Below are 21,632 nucleotides of genomic sequence, written 5' to 3'. Positions count from 1 at the left end.
AGACCGAATCTGGATCAGGCCGTAAAAATCGAAGAAAAATAAACGTCGATGGAAAAAACATCCGGAACAAAAAAAGTAAGAAGGTAAATAACTTTCTTTTTTTTTTGCTTTTTTTTCTGACTCATTTGACAACTCTTTCACCAGAGACTTGGTACGCAGATTGAAGCTGGCCCAGAAGGTATTCCTGGAGGAATCCCCGAAGGAATTCCTGGAGGAATCCTCAAAGGAATTCCTGGAGGAATCTCCGAAGGAATTCCTGGAGGAATCCCCGAAGGAATTCCTGGAGGAATCCCCGAAGGAACTCCTGGAGGAATCCCCGAAGGAATTCCCGGAGGAATCCCCGAAGGAATCCCCGAAGGAATTCCCGGAGGAATCCCCGAAGGAGTTCTTGGAGGAATCCCCGAAGGAATTCCTGGAGGAATCCCCGAAGGAATTCCTGGAGGAATCCCCGAAGGAATTCCTGGAGGAATCCCCGAAGGAATTCCTGGAGGAATCCCCGAAGGAATTCCTGGAGGAATCCCCGAAGGAATTCCTGGAGGAATCCCCGAAGGAATTCCTGGAGGAATCCCCGAAGGAATTCCTGGAGGAATCCCCGAAGGAATTCCTGGAGGAATCCCCGAAGGAATTCCTGGAGGAATCCCCGAAGGAATTCCTGGAGGAATCCCCGAAGGAGTTCCTAGAGGAATCCCCGAAGGAATTCCTGGAGGAATCCCCTAAGGAATTCCTGGAGGAATCCCCGAAGGAATTCCTGGAGGAATCCCCGAAGGAATTCCTGGAGGAATCCCCGAAGAAATTCCTGGAGGAATCCTCAAAGGAATTCCTGGAGGAATCCCCGAAGGAATTCCTGGAGGAATCCCCGAAGGAATTCCTGGAGGAATCCCCGAAGGAATTCCTGGAGGAATCCCCGAAGGAATTCCTGGAGGAATCCCCGAAGGAATTCCTGAAGTTCCCCGAAAAATGTCTACATCGCGATTCTGTTTTTCACGATCTACAGTGCTCTCTTTGTTTATTACTGGGTTTCTCATTAATGTTTAGACTACTGTGATAATTTAAGAATCCACTGAATCATCATTTCCCAGCAAAATTTCACACTAATCAAACTTATTTTGTTTACCTGTTGAGCATCCGACGCCCCTGTCATGAACTCAACCGAACTTGTGTATGCCAGCCGCTGCGAAGTCGTGTGCGAAATTCGACTGTGATGATAATGAATTTCGGCCGAGTCTAAATGGGTGCAAATGTCACAATATTGTTTACAAGTAAAATACACCAAACAGATTTAGAACACCGCTGCGCGAGCAAGCATTTTGATCCATTTTCAATTGGTCTAATATATTTGGACCGTTCCAAAAACGGTATAAATTTGGAACAAAAAATGGACCACCAGTGAAGTTGTCCTAATGCAATATCTCTATCGTCTATTTTAGCAGTTTTAGCAAGCTTTCAATCATATGTTTTTTTCCTGTTACAGGCACGCTCTATTCCTAGTGCGTAGTTGGCGTAATTGGTGTGTGAAGAAATTCGGCAACCTAAAAAACTGCGTCACAACGAATGCCTACTGGGGGTTGGAAATAAACGCGCATTCTCTCATCAATTACATCGTTCATTGTCGAGTTAACGGTACCGAATTCAACCCTAACTGGAATCAAAGCCAAGCTTGCGAGAGTACTTTTAGGGAAGCCCGAGCATTCACTTCCACGGAGTCTACAGTCGTCAATTTTACGATCCAAGGTTTCGAATCACGCTTAAGTCGGATTCAATTCAAGAAAAATGTCATGCACAGAAACGCACATGTTTTAAACTTTCCAAGTTTGAAAAACAATTCAATCAAGACAGAAAAAGTCACAATGCCGACAAACGATGAAATCATTCGGGAAGTCGAAAAAGCGCAAGCATCTGTTGAGAGAATTCTGATAGAATTGGGAATAGATTCATCAGACATTTGCTTCGACAGTAGCGTAACAACAAAGTGTCTCACAACAAAGCAGATTAGTAGTTCGCCTGAAGTCGAATTCATCACAGTTCCTGAAGAATATGGAAGCGATGATGATGTCCAAGAAAATATCGACGAAGAAGCTTATGCTTTTGATGAAAGCGAATTTATCACGGTTCCCGAGGAATTTGCAGTGTATGAAAAAGAAATAAAATGCGATGTTCACGATGCTTCAGAGCTGTTCGAAAACATTGGCGAAGAGATTTTGTTGCCCGATTCGAAAAATTTTAAGAACGTTTTCAAAATCAAAAATCGGCGGAACAAGATCATTCATGTAAAAAAACGGACATTTCTGTGGATGCTGACATCTGGCTTGCAAAAATGTTCCACCGATCGCACATATCGATTTTTCGATAAACCAGACAAAAGTAACAGCCCAAGATACTGCAATGAAGTCCTCGAAAAAATTGTGGTAGGAGAATATGTGTTGCTTCGAATGAATCAGACACTAAGGGTTTTTAAAATTTATGGATTCAAATACTTGAATCGAAAAAACAATTCCTATTGTGCGGCAGAGGTATCTTTGAAAATTCAAAAAGATGACACACATTCATCAGTTGGATTGACAGGTTGTTTATTTGAGCTAGTAAACAATGATGAAGACTACTTGCTTGATTTTATCAGCAACAATCAAACCATAGATGTTAAGCACTATGTGTCTCATCTAATCAAACCGACAGTCGATTCTGCAATATTTTTCTACCCTGAAGAAATTGTGGAATACATAAATCAGTATAACTAACTATGGTGGGTATAGATTCTGCTATACCATATTTTTAGCGATGATATTTTTAACATTTATTTTGTTTCTTTAGAAAGGTCGTGGAGGATACCGAAGTTGTTTGACCCCACACAATCTGCAACAATTCCTACGATCGCCCATCTACAGATTGCTGATCAGTTTCGAGCAGTTTTGGTCCCAAAGCACCAACATGTCTGTGGCATACACAAATTAGTAATCATGGTATGTATGGATTCTGTTGTACTGTATCCACTTATCCGCGAGCGGTAATGGCGACGGCGGGCATATCCAACCGGTTCGGATTTTGACGTTTATTGGGGGAAAGTCAAAACATTGTCATTCTCCTCCTCACCCCTTCACCCACTCTTCAGTGGCGCCAACCGATTGCGATCCCCAAGAAACGTCAAAATTCGAATCGGTTATTTGTGCCCGCCACCGCCATTACCGCTCGCGGATAAGTGGATATATTCTCCGTGCAGTTGAAACCCGAAATTTCCGACTAGCGAAATTGGCTGTATAGCGCACCACTTCCAGAGTTAGGTCCGACGCATGGATTTGGAGAAAAATCCAACTTCGATAGTCGAAAACTCCGATTTTCAACTAAATTGAGAATATTTTCAGCGATGATATTTCTAACATTATTTGCCTTTTTCTAAAAAGGACGAGCAGACAAATTGCACATCTCACAGCTGCACTGGGATAGAGCCGTCCAGGTATCATCAATCCTACCCTTCCCACCGTTGCCGGTTTGACCAAGGGCATTCCGCCAATGCTTCGGTAAACACAACCACCATTTCTCCACCGGAGGAGCAGAATCGGTGTTAGGCAATCGGAATATGGTGAAGGCATAAATAGCAAGACAAAAAAGAGGACAAAGACGACTTCAACAAGGGCGTTATCTTCTACCTGGAGGACGGAAGCGGAAAGCGTTCACCGAAGGTGTTTGACTCCACATAATCGCTACAATTCCTACGATCGCCCACCTGCAGATAGCAGATCAGTTTCGAGCAGTTTTTGGTCCCAAAGCACCAACATTTGTGTGACATGCATAAATCAGTAATGGTATGGATTCTGGGGTGATACTCACATCGTAAGTACTGTGTAAAAAGATAGGCCAAGAAACGGTCAAGAAACGATTTTCTGTCGAAATTTCTTGAGCGGTACTCAGCTGAAACGGAAAAATCGACGAACTTGATGATCAATGATGATGGTGACAAGGGTGGTGATGATTGTGTCGATCAAGCCAGCTGTCAATTTTTCTTTTGGGAAAAATAGCCTGACCAATTATTCCGCAAGGAAAAGTGACGTTTCTCGCGCTGTTCGGATTTTGTGCGAAGTGCGAGATGTAAACAACATAGAGCGGCTGCTGCTGGTGTGAATTTAAATGATGTTTCTGCCGGATTCTAATGCCTACATTTCTATGGAACCATCACCGGAACACTGCGGTTAGCTGTTGCTAGAATGGACCACTGGATGAGACGCCGGAACTTGTTACAAATCATACAAATTGAGTGTGGGGAGCAACTATTTTCAAAATGAAGTGGTGTTGATTAGTGATTAGTACGGGAATTCCTCCGGGAGCTCTTTCTGGCAAACCTCCAAGAGTTCCTCCGGAGTTTCTTTCTGGGATTCTTCCTGATTTTTTTCCGGAAGCTGTTGTGAATTCTTAGCAATTCCTTCAAATATTTCCAGCAGTTTTGGAATTCGCCTAAAAGTTCTTTCTGAGATTTCGTCCTAATTTTTCTTCTAGGATTTCAAAACCAGTATTTGAGTTTGTGATTTTTCCAAGATTTCTATCTGTGATTCCCCAAAAAAAACCTCAGGGAATTCCTCCTGAAATTCCATTTCACCACGAATTCTTGAGAGGATTCCATCAGGGATTCCTCCAGAGATTCTTCCAGGAATTCCTCCAGAAATTCCTCCAGAAATTCCTTCGGAGATTCCTCCAGGAATTCCTTCGGAGCTTCCTCCAGGAATTCCTTCGGGGGTTCCTTCAGGAATTCCTTCGGGGATTCCTCCGGGAATTCGTTTAGGAATTCCTCCAGGAATTCTTCCAGCAATTCCTCCAGGAATTCATCCAGCAATTCCTCCAGGAATTCATCCAGGAATTCCTCTAGGAATCCCTCCAGGAATTCTTCCAGGAGTTCCTCCAGGAATTCTTCCAGGAGTTTCTCCAGAAATTCTTCCAGGAGTTCCTCCAGGAATTCTTCCCGGAGTTCCTCCAGGAATTCTTCCAGGAATTCTTCCAAGAATTCCTCCAGGAGTTCTTCCAGGAATTTCTCCAGGAATTCTTCCAGGAATTCCTTCGGAGATTCCTCCAGCAATTCCTTCGGGGGTTCCTTCAGGAATTTCTTCTGGGGTTCCTTCAGGAATTCCCTCGGGGATTCCTCCAGGAATTCCTCCAAGAATTCTTCCAGGAATTCCTCCAGGAATTCTTCCAGGAATTCCTCCAGGAATTCCTTCGGGGGATCCTTCAGGAATTCCTTCGAGGGTTCCTTCAGGAATTCCTTCGGGGATTCCTCCAGGAATTCCTCCAGGAATTCTTCCAGGAATTCCTCCAGGAATTCTTCCAGGAATTCCTCCAGGAATTCCTTCGGGGGATCCTTCAGAAATTCCTTCGGGGGTTCCTTCAGGAATTCCTTCGGGGATTCCTCCAGGAATTCTTCCAGGAATTCCTCCAGGAATTCCTCCAGGAATTCTTCCAGGAATTCCTCCAGGAATTCTTCCAGGAATTCCTCCAGGAATTTTTCCAGGAATTCCTCCAGGAATTCTTCCAGGAATTCCTCCAGGAATTCTTCCAGGAATTCCTCCAGGAATTCTTCCAGGAATTCCTCCAGGAATTCTTCCAGGAATTCCTCCAGGAATTCTTCCAGGAATTCCTCCAGGAATTCCTCCAGGAATTCTTCCAGGAATTCCTCCAGGAATTCTTCCAGGAATTCCTCCAGGAATTCTTCCAGGAATTCCTCCAGGAATTCTTCCAGGAATTCCTCCAGGAATTCTTCCAGGAATTCCTCCAGGAATTCTTCCAGGAATTCCTCCAGGAATTCTTCCAGGAATTCCTCCAGGAATTCCTCCAGGAATTCTTCCAGGAATTCCTCCAGGAATTCCTCCAGGAATTTCTTCGGGGATTCCTCCAGGAATTCCTTCGGGGATTCCTCCAGGAATTCCTTCGGGGATTCCTCCAGGAATTCCTTCGGGGATTCCTCCAGGAATTCCTTCGGGGATTCCTCCAGGAATTCCTTCGGGGATTCCTCCAGGAATTCCTTCGGGGATTCCTCCAGGAATTCCTCCGGGGATTCCTCCAGGAATTCCTCCGGGGATTCCTCCAGGAATTCCTTCGGAGATGCCTCCAGGAATGCCTTCGGGGGTTCCTTCAGGAATTCCTTCGGGGATTCCTCCGAGAATTAGTTCAGGAATTCATCCAGGAATTCTTCCAGCAATTCCTCCAGGAATTCATCCAGCAATTCCTCCAGGAATTCATCCAGGAATTCCTCAAGGAATTCTTCCAGGAAATCCTCCAGGAATTCTTCCAGGAGCTCCTTCAGGAATTCTTCCAGGAATTCCTCCAAGATTTCCTCCAGAAATTCTTCCAGGAATTCCTCCAAGAATTCCTCCAGGAATTCTTCCAGGAATTCTTCCAGGAATTCCTCCAGGAATTCCTTCGGGGATTCCTCCAGGAATTCCTCCGGGGATTCCTCCAGGAATTCCTTCGGGGATTCCTCCAGGAATTCCTTCGGGGATTCCTCCAGGAATTCCTCTGAGGATTCCTCCAGGAATTTCTCCAGGGATTCCTCTGGGAATTCGTTCAGGAATTCATCCAGGAATTCTTCCAGCAATTCCTCCAGGAATTCATCCAGCAATTCCTCCAGGAATTCCTCAAGGAATTCTTCTAGAAATTCTTCCAGGAGTTCCTCCAGGAATTTTTCCAGGAATTCTTCCAGGAATTCTTCCAGAAATTCCTCCAGGAATTCCTCCAGGAATTCCTTCGGGGATTCCTCCAGAAATTCCTTCGGAGATTCCTCCAGGAATTCCTTCGGGGTTTCCTTCAGGAATTCCTTTCGGGGATTCCTCCAGGAATTCCTCCGGGAATTCGTTCAGGAATTCATCTAGGAATTCTTCCAGCAATTCCTCCAGGAATTTATCCAGCAATTCCTCCAGGAATTCCTCAAGGAATTCTTCCAGGAGTTCCTCCAGGAATTCTTTCAGGAATTCCTCCGGGGATTCCTCCAGGTATTTCTCCGGGGATTCCTCCAGGAATTCCATCGGAGATTCCTCCGGGATTTCTTCCAGAGATTTATCTATAGAATCCTTCTAGGATTCCTCCAGGACTTCTTCCGGGGATTCCTTCAGAAATTCTTCCGGGGATGCCTTCAGAAATTCTTCCAGGATCCCTTCGGAGATTCCTCCGAAAATTGCACCGGAGATTCTTCCGGGAATTCCATCGGAGATTCCTCCGGGGTTTCCTCCAGGAATTCCTCCGGAGACTCCTCCAGGAATTTCTTCGAGTATTCCCCCAGGAATTCCTTTAGGGATTTCTCAACGAATTTCTCAAAATCCAATTTCTTCGGAGATTCGTCCAGGAATTCCTTCGGGTATTCCTCCAGGAATTCCTTTCGGGATTTCTCACCGAATTTCTTTGGAGACGCCTCAAATAATTCTTCCGTTGTTCAGGGAATTCCATCGGAAGTGTCTCAAGTAATTTCTTCTGGGAATCCTCCAGAAATTCCTTCTGCGAATCCTCCAGGAATTCCTTCGGGGATTGTTCCAGAAATTCCTTCGGGGATTCTTCCAGAAATCTCGTCCTGGATGTTTTCTGGAATTCCTTCTGGGATTTCTGCAGAAATCGCTTCTGGGATTTCTCCAGAAATTGCTTCTGGCGTTTTAAAGAAATTTCTTTCTGGATTTCTTTAGGTACTCCTTTCGGGATTTCTTCAGAAATTTCTTCAGGGATTTCTTCAGAAATTTCTTCAAGGATTTCCATCGGTGAATTTTACAAATAGTTTGGAATGCCAGGATGACATACTGGAAAAATTCCACGCAGAAATCATGGAGGAATATCAGGCAGAAGTCTTGGTAGAATTCAGGCCAGGATTAAGGATTGTGGGGGTCCGGGGCCAGAGCGGATGTGGAGGCCCGGATGTGGGGCCCGGTCCCCTTAGATCCAGCCCTGAGGAATCCCAAGAGAAATACCAGAATAAATTCCTGAAGGAATTGATAGATGATTCCCTTGATGAATTTCTGGAGAATTCCCTGGAAAACTTCCCGAGAGAATCCCATTAAGGATTCTTTAAGGAATCTCTGGAGGAATTATCCTTGGAGGTATTCCCTTAAGAATCTCCGGAGAAATTCCTAAGGAATCCCTGGAGGAATTGAGGGAGGAATCCCTGGAGGAATTCCGGGAGGAATCCCTTGAGGACTTCCTGAAAGAATCCCATGAGGGATTTCTTATGGAATACCTGGAGGAATCTCTTGAAGAATCCCTAGAGGAATTCCTTGACAAATTCCTGGAAGAATTAAGGGAGGATTCCCTGGAGAAATTCCGGAAGGAATTTCTGGAAGACTTTCTCGAGGAATTCCATGAGGGATTTCTTCAGGAATTCCTGGAGAAATCTCTAGAGGAATTCCTGGAGAAATCCCAAAAGAAATTCCTGGAGAAATCTCTAGAGGAATTCCTGGAGAAATCCGTAGAGGAATTCCTGGAGAAATCTCTAGAAGAATTCCTGGAGAAATACCTAGAGAAATTCCTGGAGAAATCCCTAGAAGAATTCCTAGAGAAATCTCTAAAGGAAATCCTGGAAAAATCCCTGGAGGAATACTTGGAGGAATTCTTGGAAGAATCTCTGGAGGAATTCCGGGAGGAATCCTGGGGGAAATCCCTGGAGGAATTACTGGAGAAATTTCTGGAGGAACTCCTGGAGGAATCTCTGGAGGAATTCCTGGAGAAATTCCCGAAAGAATTCCTGGTGAAATTCCCGAATGAATTCATGGAGCAATTACTTGGAAGAATCCCCGAATAAATTCTTGAGAGAAACCCTGTAGGAATTCATGGAGGGATCCCTGGAGGAATTCTCGAAGGAATTCCTGGAGGAATTACCGGAAGAAATCGTGGTGAAATTCCTGAAGGAATTCATGGAGGAACTACCTAAGGAATCCTTGGAGGAATCCCTGGAGGAATTCCTGGAGGAATCCCTGGAGGAATCCCTGGAGGAATTTCTGGAGGAATCCCTGGAGGAATTCCTGGAGGAATCCCTGGAGGAATTCCTGGAGGAATCCCTGGAGGAATTCCTGGAGGAATCCCTGGAGGAATTCCTGGAGGAATCCCTGGAGGAATCCCTGGAGGAATTCCTGGAGGAATCCCTGGAGAAATTCCTGGGAGAATCCCTGGAGGAATTCCTGGAGGAATCCCAGGAGGAGTTCCTGGAGGAATCCCAGGAGGAATTCCTGGAAGAATTCCTGGAGGAATTCCTGGAAGAATTCCTGGAGGAATTCCTGGAAGAATTCCTGGAAGAATTCCTGGAGGAATTCCTGGAAGAATTCCTGGAGGAATTCCTGGAAGAATTCCTGGAGGAATTCCTGGAAGAATTCCTGGAGGAATTCCTGGAAGAATTCCTGGAGGAATTCCTGGAAGAATTCCTGGAGGAATTCCTGGAAGAATTCCTGGAGGAATTCCTGGAAGAATTCCTGGAGGAATTCCTGGAAGAATTCCTGGAGGAATTCCTGGAAGAATTCCTGGAGGAATTCCTGGAAGAATTCCTGGAGGAATTCCTGGAAGAATTCCTGGAGGAATTCCTGGAAGAATTCCTGGAGGAATTCCTGGAAGAATTCCTGGAGGAATTCCTGGAAGAATTCCTGGAGGAATTCCTGGAAGAATTCCTGGAGGAATTCCTGGAAGAATTCCTGGAGGAATTCCTGGAAGAATTCCTGGAGGAATTCCTGGAAGAATTCCTGGAGGAATTCCTGGAAGAATTCCTGGAGGAATTCCTGGAAGAATTCCTGGAGGAATTCCTGGAAGAATTCCTGGAGGAATTCCTGGAAGAATTCCTGGAAGAACTCATGGAGGAATTCCTGGAAGAATTCCTGGAGGCATTCCTGGAAGAATTCCTGGAGGAATTCCTGGAAGAATTCCTGGAAGAACTCATGGAGGAATTCCTGGAAGAATTCCTGGAGGCATTCCTGGCAGAATTCCTGGAAGAATTCCTGGAAGAATTCCTGGAAGAATTTCTGGAAGAATTCCTGGAGGACTTCCTGGAAGAATTCCTGGAGGAATTCCTGGAAGAATTCCTGGAGGAATTCCTGGAAGAATTCCTGGAGGAATTCCTGGAAGAATTCCTGGAGGAATTCCTGGAAGAATTCCTGGAGGAATTCCTGGAAGAATTCCTGGAAGAACTCATGGAGGAATTCCTGGAAGAATTCCTGGAGGCATTCCTGGAAGAATTCCTGGAGGAATTCCTGGAAGAATTCCTGGAGGAATTCCTGGAAGAATTCCTGGAGGAATTCCTGGAAGAATTCCTGGAGGAATTCCTGGAAGAATTCCTGGAGGTATTCCTGGAGGAATCCCTGGAAGAATTCCTGGAGGAATTCCTGGAAGAATTCCAGGAAGAATTCCTGGAGGAATTCCTGGAGGAATTTCTGGAAGAATTCCTGGAAGAATTCCTGGAGGAATTCCTGGAAGAATTCCTGGAGGAATTCCTGGAAGAATTCCTGGAGGAATTCCTGGAAGAATTCCTGGAGGAATTCCTGGAAGAATTCCTGGAGGAATTCCTGGAAGAATTCCTGGAGGTATTCCTGGAGGAATCCCTGGAAGAATTCCTGGAGGAATTCCTGGAAGAATTCCTGGAGGAATTCCTGGAAGAATTCCTGGAGGAATCCCCGGAGGAATCCCCGGAGGAAATCCTGGAGGAATCCCCGGAGGAATTCCTGGAGGAATCCCCGGAGGAATTCCTGGAGGAATCCCCGGAGGAATTCCTGAAGGAATCCCCGGAGGAATTCCTGGAGGAATCCCCAGAGGAATTCCTGGAGGAATCCCCGGGGGAATTCCTGGAGGAATCCCCGGAGGAATTCCTGGAGGAATCCCCGGAGGAATTCCTGGAGGAATCCCCGGAGGAATTCCTGGAGGAATCCCCGGAGGAATTCCTGGAGGAATCCCCGGAGGAATTCCTGGAGGAATCCCCGGAGGAATTCCTGGAGGAATCCCCGGAGGAATTCCTGGAGGAATCCCCGGAGGAATTCCTGGAGGAATCCCCGGAGGAATTCCTGGAGGAATCCCCGGAGGAATTCCTGGAGGAATCCCCGGAGGAATTCCTGGAGGAATCCCCGGAGGAATTCCTGGAGGAATCCCCGGAGGAATTCCTGGAGGAATCCCCGGAGGAATTCCTGGAGGAATCCCCGGAGGAATTCCTGGAGGAATCCCCGGAGGAATTCCTGGAGGAATCCCCGGAGGAATTCCTGGAGGAATCCCCGGAGGAATTCCTGGAGGAATCCCCGGAGGAATTCCTGGAGGAATCCCCGGAGGAATTCCTGGAGGAATCCCCGGAGGAATTCCTGGAGGAATCCCCGGAGGAATTCCTGGAGGAATCCCCGGAGGAATTCCTGGAGGAATCCCCGGAGGAATTCCTGGAGGAATCCCCGGAGGAATTCCTGGAGGAATCCCCGGAGGAATTCCTGGAGGAATCCCCGGAGGAATTCCTGGAGGAATCCCCGGAGGAATTCCTGGAGGAATCCCCGGAGGAATTCCTGGAGGAATCCCCGGAGGAATTCCTGGAGCAATCCCCGGAGGAATTCCTGGAGGAATCCCCGGAGGAATTCCTGGAGGAATCCCCGGAGGAATTCCTGGAGGAATCCCCGGAGGAATTCCTGGAGGAATCCCCGGAGGAATTCCTGGAGGAATCCACGGAGGAATTCCTGGAGGAATCCCCGGAGGAATTCCTGGAGGAATCCCCGGAGGAATCCCCGGAGGAATTCCTGGAGGAATCCCCGGAGGAATTCCTGGAGGAATCCCCGGAGGAATTCCTGGAGGAATCCCCGGAGGAATTCCTGGAGGAATCCCCGGAGGAATTCCTGGAGGAATCCCCGGAGGAATTCCTGGAGGAATCCCCGGAGGAATTCCTGGAGGAATCCCCGAAAGAATTCCTGGAGGAATCTCCGGAGGAATTCCTGGAGGAATCCCCGGAGGAATTCCTGGAGGAATCCCCGGAGGAATTCCTGGAGGAATTCCTGGAGGAATCCCCGGAGGAATTCCTGGAGGAATCCCCGGAGGAATTCCTGGAGGAATCCCAGGAGGAATTCCTGGAGGAATCCCCGGAGGAATTCCTGGAGGAATCCCCGGAGGAATTCCTGGAGGAATCCCCGGAGGAATTCCTGGAGGAATCCCCGGAGGAATTCCTGGAGGAATCCCCGGAGGAATTCCTGGAGGAATCCCCGGAGGAATTCCTGGAGGAATCCCCGGAGGAATTCCTGGAGGAATCCCCGGAGGAATTCCTGGAGGAATTCCTGGGGGAATCCCCGGAAGAATTCCTGGAGGAATCCCCGGAGGAATTCCTGGAGGAATCCCCGGAGGAATTCCTGGAGGAATCCCCGGAGGAATCCCCGGAGGAATTTCTGGAGGAATCCCCGGAAGAATTCCTGGAGGAATCCCCGGAGGAATTCCTGGAGGAATCCCCGGAGGAATTCCTGGAGGAATCCCCGGAGGAATCCCTGGAGGAATCCCCGGAGGAATTCCTGGAGGAATTCCTGGAGGAATCCCCGGAGGAATTCCTGGAGGAATCCCCGGAGGAATTCCTGGAGGAATCCCCGGAGGAATTCCTGGAGGAATCCCCGGAGGAATTCCTGGAGGAATCCCCGGAGGAATTCCTGGAGGAATCCCCGGAGGAATTCCTGGAGGAATCCCCGGAGGAATTCCTGGAGGAATCCCCGGAGGAATTCCTGGAGGAATCCCCGGAGGAATTCCTGGAGGAATCCCCGGAGGAATTCCTGGAGGAATCCCCGGAGGAATTCCTGGAGGAATCCCCGGAGGAATTCCTGGAGGAATCCCCGGAGGAATTCCTGGAGGAATCCCCCGAGGAATTCCTGGAGGAATCCCCGGAGGAATTCCTGGAGGAATCCCCGGAGGAATTCCTGGAGGAATCCCCGGAGGAATTCCTGGAGGAATCCCCGGAGGAATTCCTGGAGGAATCCCCGGAGGAATTCCTGGAGGAATCCCCGGAGGAATTCCTGGAGGAATCCCCGGAGGAATTCCCGGAGGAATTCCTGGAGGAATCCCCGGAGGAATTCCTGGGGGAATCCCCGGAGGAATTCGTGGAGGAATCCCCGGAGGAATTCCTGGAGGAATTCCTGGGGGAATCCCCGGAAGAATTCCTGGAGGAATCCCCGGAGGAATTCCTGGAGGAATCCCCGGAGGAATTCCTGGAGGAATCCCCGGAGGAATTCCTGGAGGAATCCCCGGAGGAATTCCTGGAGGAATCCCCGGAGGAATCCCCGGAGGAATTTCTGGAGGAATCCCCGGAAGAATTCCTGGAGGAATCCCCGGAGGAATTCCTGGAGGAATCCCCGGAGGAATTCCTGGAGGAATCCCCGGAGGAATTCCTGGAGGAATCCCCGGAGGAATTTCTGGAGGAATCCCCGGAGGAATTTCTGGAGGAATCCCCGGAGGAATTCCTGGAGGAATCCCCGGAGGAATTCCTGGAGGAATCCCCGGAGGAATTCCTGGAGGAATCCCCGGAGGAATTCCTGGAGGAATCCCCGGAGGAATTCCTGGAGGAATCCCCGGAGGAATTCCTGGAGGAATCCCCGGAGGAATTCCTGGAGGAATCCCCGGAGGAATTCCTGGAGGAATCCACGGAGGAATTCCTGGAGGAATCCCCGGAGGAATTCCTGGAGGAATCCCCGGAGGAATCCCCGGAGGAATTCCTGGAGGAATCCCCGGAGGAATTCCTGGAGGAATCCCCGGAGGAATTCCTGGAGGAATCCCCGGAGGAATTCCTGGAGGAATCCCCGGAGGAATTCCTGGAGGAATCCCCGGAGGAATTCCTGGAGGAATCCCCGGAGGAATTCCTGGAGGAATCCCCGGAGGAATTCCTGGAGGAATCCCCGAAAGAATTCCTGGAGGAATCTCCGGAGGAATTCCTGGAGGAATCCCCGGAGGAATTCCTGGAGGAATCCCCGGAGGAATTCCTGGAGGAATTCCTGGAGGAATCCCCGGAGGAATTCCTGGAGGAATCCCCGGAGGAATTCCTGGAGGAATCCCAGGAGGAATTCCTGGAGGAATCCCCGGAGGAATTCCTGGAGGAATCCCCGGAGGAATTCCTGGAGGAATCCCCGGAGGAATTCCTGGAGGAATCCCCGGAGGAATTCCTGGAGGAATCCCCGGAGGAATTCCTGGAGGAATCCCCGGAGGAATTCCTGGAGGAATCCCCGGAGGAATTCCTGGAGGAATCCCCGGAGGAATTCCTGGAGGAATCCCCGGAGGAATTCCTGGAGGAATTCCTGGGGGAATCCCCGGAAGAATTCCTGGAGGAATCCCCGGAGGAATTCCTGGAGGAATCCCCGGAGGAATTCCTGGAGGAATCCCCGGAGGAATCCCCGGAGGAATTTCTGGAGGAATCCCCGGAAGAATTCCTGGAGGAATCCCCGGAGGAATTCCTGGAGGAATCCCCGGAGGAATTCCTGGAGGAATCCCCGGAGGAATCCCTGGAGGAATCCCCGGAGGAATTCCTGGAGGAATTCCTGGAGGAATCCCCGGAGGAATTCCTGGAGGAATCCCCGGAGGAATTCCTGGAGGAATCCCCGGAGGAATTCCTGGAGGAATCCCCGGAGGAATTCCTGGAGGAATCCCCGGAGGAATTCCTGGAGGAATCCCCGGAGGAATTCCTGGAGGAATCCCCGGAGGAATTCCTGGAGGAATCCCCGGAGGAATTCCTGGAGGAATCCCCGGAGGAATTCCTGGAGGAATCCCCCGAGGAATTCCTGGAGGAATCCCCGGAGGAATTCCTGGAGGAATCCCCGGAGGAATTCCTGGAGGAATCCCCGGAGGAATTCCTGGAGGAATCCCCGGAGGAATTCCTGGAGGAATCCCCGGAGGAATTCCTGGAGGAATCCCCGGAGGAATTCCCGGAGGAATTCCTGGAGGAATCCCCGGAGGAATTCCTGGGGGAATCCCCGGAGGAATTCGTGGAGGAATCCCCGGAGGAATTCCTGGAGGAATTCCTGGGGGAATCCCCGGAAGAATTCCTGGAGGAATCCCCGGAGGAATTCCTGGAGGAATCCCCGGAGGAATTCCTGGAGGAATCCCCGGAGGAATCCCCGGAGGAATTTCTGGAGGAATCCCCGGAAGAATTCCTGGAGGAATCCCCGGAGGAATTCCTGGAGGAATCCCCGGAGGAATTCCTGGAGGAATCCCCGGAGGAATTCCTGGAGGAATCCCCGGAGGAATTTCTGGAGGAATCCCCGGAGGAATTTCTGGAGGAATCCCCGGAGGAATTCCTGGAGGAATCCCCGGAGGAATTCCTGGAGGAATCCCCGGAGGAATTCCTGGAGGAATCCCCGGAGGAATTCCTGGAGGAATCCCCGGAGGAATTCCTGGAGGAATCCACGGAGGAATTCCGGAAGGAATCCCCGGAGGAATTCCCGGAAGAATCTTCGATGCAATTTTCGGAGGAATCTCTGAAGGGATCCCTGGACGAATTTCTGAAGGCATCCCCGGAGCAATTTCTGAAGGAATCCCTGGAAAAAGTCCTGGAGGAATCCTAGAAGGCTTCCATGGATGAATCTCTGGAAGAAACCTCGGAGGAATCTCTGAAGGAATTCACGGATGAATCTCCGAAGGAATCCTTGGAGAAATTCCTGAAGGAATCCCCGGAAGAATCCCAGGAGGAATCTTAGAAGGATTTCATGGATGAATCCCCGGGGAATTCCTGAAGGAATCACCGATGAAATTCCTGGAGGAATTTCTGAAGGAGTCTTCAGATGAATTTCTGAAAGAATCCTCGGAGGAATTCCCGGAAGAAGCCCTGGAGGAAGTTTAGAAGGATTTTAAGGATGAATTCCCGGAGGAATTCCTGGAGTTATATCTGCACAAATTGCTGGAGGAATCACCGAAGGAATTTCTGGGAAGAATCCTCTACGGAATTCCTGGAGGAATCCCTGGAGGAGGCTCCGGTGGATTTTCCGAATACCCGAAGCAATTCCTTTTCGAATTCGAAATCACATTTTTCCAGCAGCCGGATATTTTCTAAAACAAATCGTGTCTGGTTTCAGCAAACAGCCAGTTGGCCCGCTCAGAATATCACCGGTCAAATAGAGCTGGAGCGCTTCGAATTGCTGGTCAATCTTCCAGTTTGCTGTGGATCAGTTGATTCATGCCTGCTCCTGGGAAGGGAGTTCACTTGTTCTTGCCGATTGTCCCGGTTCCATTCCAAGTCAGTCAGATTGGTAAACAAAGAGTTTCGTCGATTTTTTTTTTCTTTTTTCTCTCTCAAGATCGACTGTCAAAATTACTTTGGTAAAAATGCACTTTTTTCCTTGACCTCATTTCTTGCGATCTGAGTACTAAGCTTCTGTTTTTCTGTATAAATAATATTTTCAGCGATGATATTTCTAACGTTATTTTCCTTTTTCTAAAAAGGTCGAGCAGACAAATTGCACATCTCACAGCTGCACTGGGATAGAGCCGTCCAGGTATCATCGATCCTACCTTTCCCACCGTTGCCGGTTTGACCAAGGGCATTCCGTCAATGCTTCGGTAAAGACAACCACCATTCCTTCCACCGGAGGAGCAGAATCGTCGGTGTAAGGCAATCCGGATGTGGTGAAAGCATAGCAGGAAACGGTGCCCGTGCCAACCGAAGAGGACAAAGGCGACGGAAGAGGAAAGCATTCACCGAATCGGAACGGCTCGAAGGATCGTTTCTCGGGACGATGATTTGAACGAATTTGCTAAACTGTTCAACTTGCACGAACGGGAAGCGGAAGAAGCAAACGTACAAGTTATATTAAGGAACAAAATTTTCTAATATTTAAATTGTTTTGTGAAATCTAGCGGTACTTATAGTGCTGGGTAGTCCTCGGACTGCATTTTTTTTGGTATGATTATTGCTACATTGTATTATCACTTTTAAACGATCGAATAAATTATATTTTTTTAACAATGCGGCCTAATGACGAATGTTTATTAATGACAAGGTTGTTACAACAGCGCAAATTTCGCGGTTTTTGCGGATTTGATCATAGGTTTAGTCCTTCTCACGGATTTAGTTCTTTAGTTATAGTTTAGGAGTTCTGAAAATCATGTTCTTTTTTACAGAGAAAAGTAACAAAACCCTGTAAATATTGTTCAATCTTGGAACTTTTATTGCTATATGACGCAGATCTACATCACTTCGGGTAAGTTGTTTTTGCTATCTATGAATTAGGTATCAATAGGGGTAGGCGGGGCAATATGGACACCCGGGGCAGAATGGACACCCTCAATATTTTGAAATATGCGAACTTTTTATAACTTTTAATGAATGGAGAATATAGTCCATTTGTCTAAAACGTAGTTTCAGGAAAGAAACATTCGAAATTAAAATTATACTTGATTTTACACGAAAATGTTGCGTCCTCCGTTTTTTTGTGCATGGAAATTATAATTTTCACACCATCTAAAATAAGATGTAGTGATTAATTTATTGCAGGTAGATTAAAACGTGATTGATTGATTTGTCTTTATTAGAGAGACTTTCAGCCCTTGGATTAAAACGTGATATTTCTAGAACACATCCAAGTAGTTTTGCTGTATCTACACGCTTAACATGTTTATATTTTCTTCTTTATTATATCAAAAATCAAATTTGGAAATATCTTCTGCTGCCGGGGCAAAATGGACACTCACTTTTCAAAGAAGCTGCAAGGGGAAAATATAACCTAAATAACAAACCAACCAAATTCTTCGATTTCAGTACATTTCCGGTTAAATGTTCACTATAGTAGACATAGGGTGAAACAAATTGGCCAAAAAACGACAGCAGTGGAAAATAGTTGTTCTTGGCACAGCTGTACATGCCGACAAAAACGAAGCTTTATCCAAAACAGCCTGAATTTGAATTAACTGAACAAAAATGAACTCATTCGGCGTATTATTCATCCAAAATAGTTGTTTTGTAATGAAATGACTTTATAGGTGTAAATAATGTACGAAATTCGTAAAAGTCTCATGGTGTCCATATTGCCCCATGGGGGTGTCCATTCTGCCCCGTATGCTTGAAGACGATCATGACAAACTAACATTTTTCATAACATTTTTTGAAGTGGATAAATCATTTTTCTTCGTGAACATTCTTAGGGGGCCTACACACCAGTCAAACGGTTGGTCAAACCTGGCCGCACGACCGATCAACTCGCTCAGACTTGTGCTTTGTTTGATCGTTTGTGACAAACATTGCATCAATCGGAGCGAACTGTTTTTTGGCCACACGATGTTTGTGCAACCGTTTGACTGGTGTGTAGGCCCCCTTATGCAATAGATGCTAAATAGACTTTAAAAGGATACATGTATCAAAAAACTAAACTTTTTTGACATTTTGCCAGGTAAAGTTGGCAAAAACCATAGGGTGTCCATATTGCCCCGCCTACCCCTATGTTGCCTTACAACTGGAAGTGGTTCAGGAATTTAGAATTAAATAGATTTTTTTTGTACTACCGTCAAACGGGGTGACCTGCAACGGCGGAGTGACTTGCAACACATGATGTCTTCTGATATTGTCTATCAGCAAAACATAAAAATCAGACGTTTACACACCAAAAGTCAGTTTTACTATAAAGTTCACATACTATCTGAGTAGTTGTCACGATTTGTTAATCGTTTTAAATAGTTTAAACAAAATGTTTACAAAATAATGTAATACTGTAAAATGAGGAAAAATAAGAGCACTGAATCGATGCCTACAAAAGTAAGATAAAGTAAATGACTCGAAGTAATATTCTTTATGGCGGTTTCTCAACCTAATGTGCTATATGAATTTTAATTTTACTTCATTAAGGACAAGGTATTTGGAGTACATAGCTCAAATTTTCTAGAGCACCGTTTTTTTAAAAAGGTTAAACGGATTTGGATGAAAATGCATCACCCTGTTGACAATCACTGAGCAACCAGCATGATGCATTTTCAGCCATATCCGTTAAACGGTTCTAAAAAACGGTGCTCTAGAAATTTTGAACTATGTACTCCAAATACCTTGTCCTTAAACTATTGCAATAACTTTGTTCTAGTCATATGTTTTGAGATACATACTGCACTTAGATGGGGTGACTTCCAACACCTAGCTATTTTCTCAATATTTAAAAGCACCAACTTTTTTTTTTAAGAGTTCAAATTATATTTGATCAGTAAAAACTGGAGGATTGTCATTTGAAAATCACCTAAAATCTAGTATTTTTGATAATCTACCTAGGAGCTCCAATACTGGCCTGATATTGAAGCGATTGAAACTTTAGAACGAAGTAATTTAGTCTCATAGTAAATTAGAAAAATAAAATTGTTGGCCAAATTACCCCGACGAGGGCTGAACAAAAACATCTCATCAGACTTCTCTTGTTTAAATACCTTAAATAACTTTCAAATTAGTTTGCTTTCTGTACACTTTAAGTTGATACTATATGATTCAACATCAAGCGAAGCATATTAAGTTTGTATTGCATTAGGCAATATAAATTCTTTATTAAAAATAGGGTGCTCATATTACCCCGACGGTTCAAAATCGACCCATAAACAACACTTTTTTCTAAAATCATTTTTTGGCATTTAAACACGATTAGACCATGATATTTTTATGCAACTAGTTTAGTATTATCAGAAACATTCTGACCATACGATGTACGAGAGATTAAACGTTGTTTTCTGCATCTTCAATGGACTTTTGCTTAAGGTGGCCAAATTACCCCGATTTACCCTAATAAGAATACCAGTCAAGTGTGCTAGGAATTGAAAATAAATATTTGCTTGTTAGAAAAGGGATTTACATTGAGTGATGCAAGTCCGCACGACGACTTGTATAAAAACGACCCTATTTGATTTTTTCAACAAGAAAAAAATAAAATAGGGGTAGGCGGGGCATTATGGACACCCGGGCAGAATGGACACCCTCAATATTTTGAAATATGCGAACTTTTTTGAACTTTCAATGAATGGAGAATATAGTCCATTTGTCTAAAACGTAGTTTCAGGAAAGAAACATTCGAAATTAAAATTATACTTGATTTTACACGAAAAAGTTGCGTCCTCCGTTTTTTGTGTATGGAAATTATAATTTTCACACCATCTAAAATAAGATTTAGTGATTAATTTATTGCAGGTCGATTAAAACCTGATGTTTCTAGAACACATGCAAGTAGTTTTGCTGTATCTACATGCTTGACATGTTTATATTTTCTTCTTTACCATATCAAAAATCAAGTTTGAAAATATGTTCTGCTGCCGGGGCAAAATGGACACTCACCTTTTTGAAAGAAGCGGCAAGTGAAAAATGTAACCTAAATCACAAACCAACCAAATTCTTCGATTTCAGTATATTTTCGGTGAAATGTTCACTATAGTAGACATAGGGTGAAACAAATTGGTCAAAAAACGACAGCAGTGGAAATTAGTTGTTCTAGGCACAGCTGTACATGCGGACAAAAACGAAGCTTTATCCAAACCGCCTGAGTTTAAATTAACTGAACAAAAATGAACTACTTCGGCGTATTATTCATCCATAATAGTTGTTTTGTAATGAAATGACTCTATAGGTGTAAATAATGTACGAAATTCGTAAAAGTCTCATGGTGTCCATACTGCCCCATGGGGGTGTTCATTCTGCCCCGTATGCTTGAAGACGGTCATGAAAAACTAACATTTTTCATAACATTTTTTGAAGTGGATAAATCATTTTTCTTCGTGAGCATTCTTATGCAATAGATGCTAAATAGACTTTAAAAGGATACATGTATCAAAAAACCAAACTTTTTTGACATCTTGCCAGGTAAAGTTGGCAAAAACCTTAGGGTGTCCATATTGCCCCGCCTACCCCTAATATGAATTTTCTGATGATGATTAACCTGGGCTTGTTAGGGGAATATCTGTAAATAAAAAGAAAATCGCGTTAAGTACTGTTCCTTTGAATTCCACTAAGAATTTGCATCCTTTGACAGATACGTATTTCGACATCAACTGTAAGGTCGTCTTCAGTGTCTTGTACTTGACTCGAGTCGAGTCGAGACTTGAGTCGAGTCTCGACTCGACTCGAGTCAAGTACAAGACACTGAAGACGACCTTACAGTTGAGGTCGAAATACGTATCTGTCAAAGGATGCAAATTCTTAGTGGAATTCAAAGGAACAGTACTTAACGAACGCGATTTTCTTTTTATGAATTTTCTTTTCCGTATTCTGTAGAGGGCCCGACTATTAAAACTATTACCTGAAGTTTGTATTTTTAAATTTCGTTTTATCCACATTTTTTGTTAGTTGAAGCTAAAATCTGTTGCAAGTCATCCCGTTTGACGGTACATATTGTGAAACAGGGATGACATGCTCCTCAGTATATGAAAAAGAATGAAATGCACTGTTCACAGTTTCTGTGCGGAATGCCAACTCTGTTGTGAAATGTAAGCGTACACGGTGGCCCAAGTTGATTGCCAATTCTAATACATTTGCCTTGAAACTATTATTAGGGTAGATGTACTATTTATGGCAGTAGGTGGAAGAAAAACAACTTTATTTTCTATTTCAACAAAAAATAGGAGCTCATCGTCATTGAAATGAATAACATATTCATTTTTCATAATATATAAGGCCTTTATGTACAAAAATATGAGATATTCTTCAGATTCTAACAATTCAAAATTTTGCGCCACGCATACGTTGCCCGCATAACGATTCGGTAAGCAAC

General features: G+C 45.6%; 1 protein-coding gene across 2 annotated transcripts; it reads left to right on the top strand.

The window, feature by feature from the left end:
* The first annotated feature begins 840 nt into the window (after positions 1 to 840).
* LOC109428658 (uncharacterized) lies at positions 841 to 20,779 on the top strand. Of its 2 annotated transcripts, none has more exons than XM_062846617.1 (4): positions 841 to 2,740; positions 2,813 to 2,957; positions 3,396 to 3,797; positions 16,354 to 20,779. In XM_062846617.1, exon 1 carries the CDS (start codon positions 1,452 to 1,454, stop codon positions 2,733 to 2,735), a length of 1,284 nt encoding a protein of 427 aa, XP_062702601.1. In that variant the 5' UTR covers positions 841 to 1,451; the 3' UTR covers positions 2,736 to 2,740; positions 2,813 to 2,957; positions 3,396 to 3,797; positions 16,354 to 20,779. The 2 variants fall into 2 exon arrangements, with proteins under 2 accessions (XP_062702601.1, XP_062702600.1); XM_062846616.1 differs by having other exon boundaries at positions 849 to 2,740; positions 2,809 to 2,957.
* Positions 20,780 to 21,632: the final 853 nt, after the last annotated feature.

The sequence above is a fragment of the Aedes albopictus genome, chromosome 1 (assembly GCF_035046485.1).
Source record: "Aedes albopictus strain Foshan chromosome 1, AalbF5, whole genome shotgun sequence".
Taxonomy (NCBI): Eukaryota; Metazoa; Arthropoda; class Insecta; order Diptera; family Culicidae; genus Aedes; species Aedes albopictus.
Note: the sequence above shows the minus strand (reverse complement) of the source record. Positions and strands in the feature narration are given on the sequence as shown.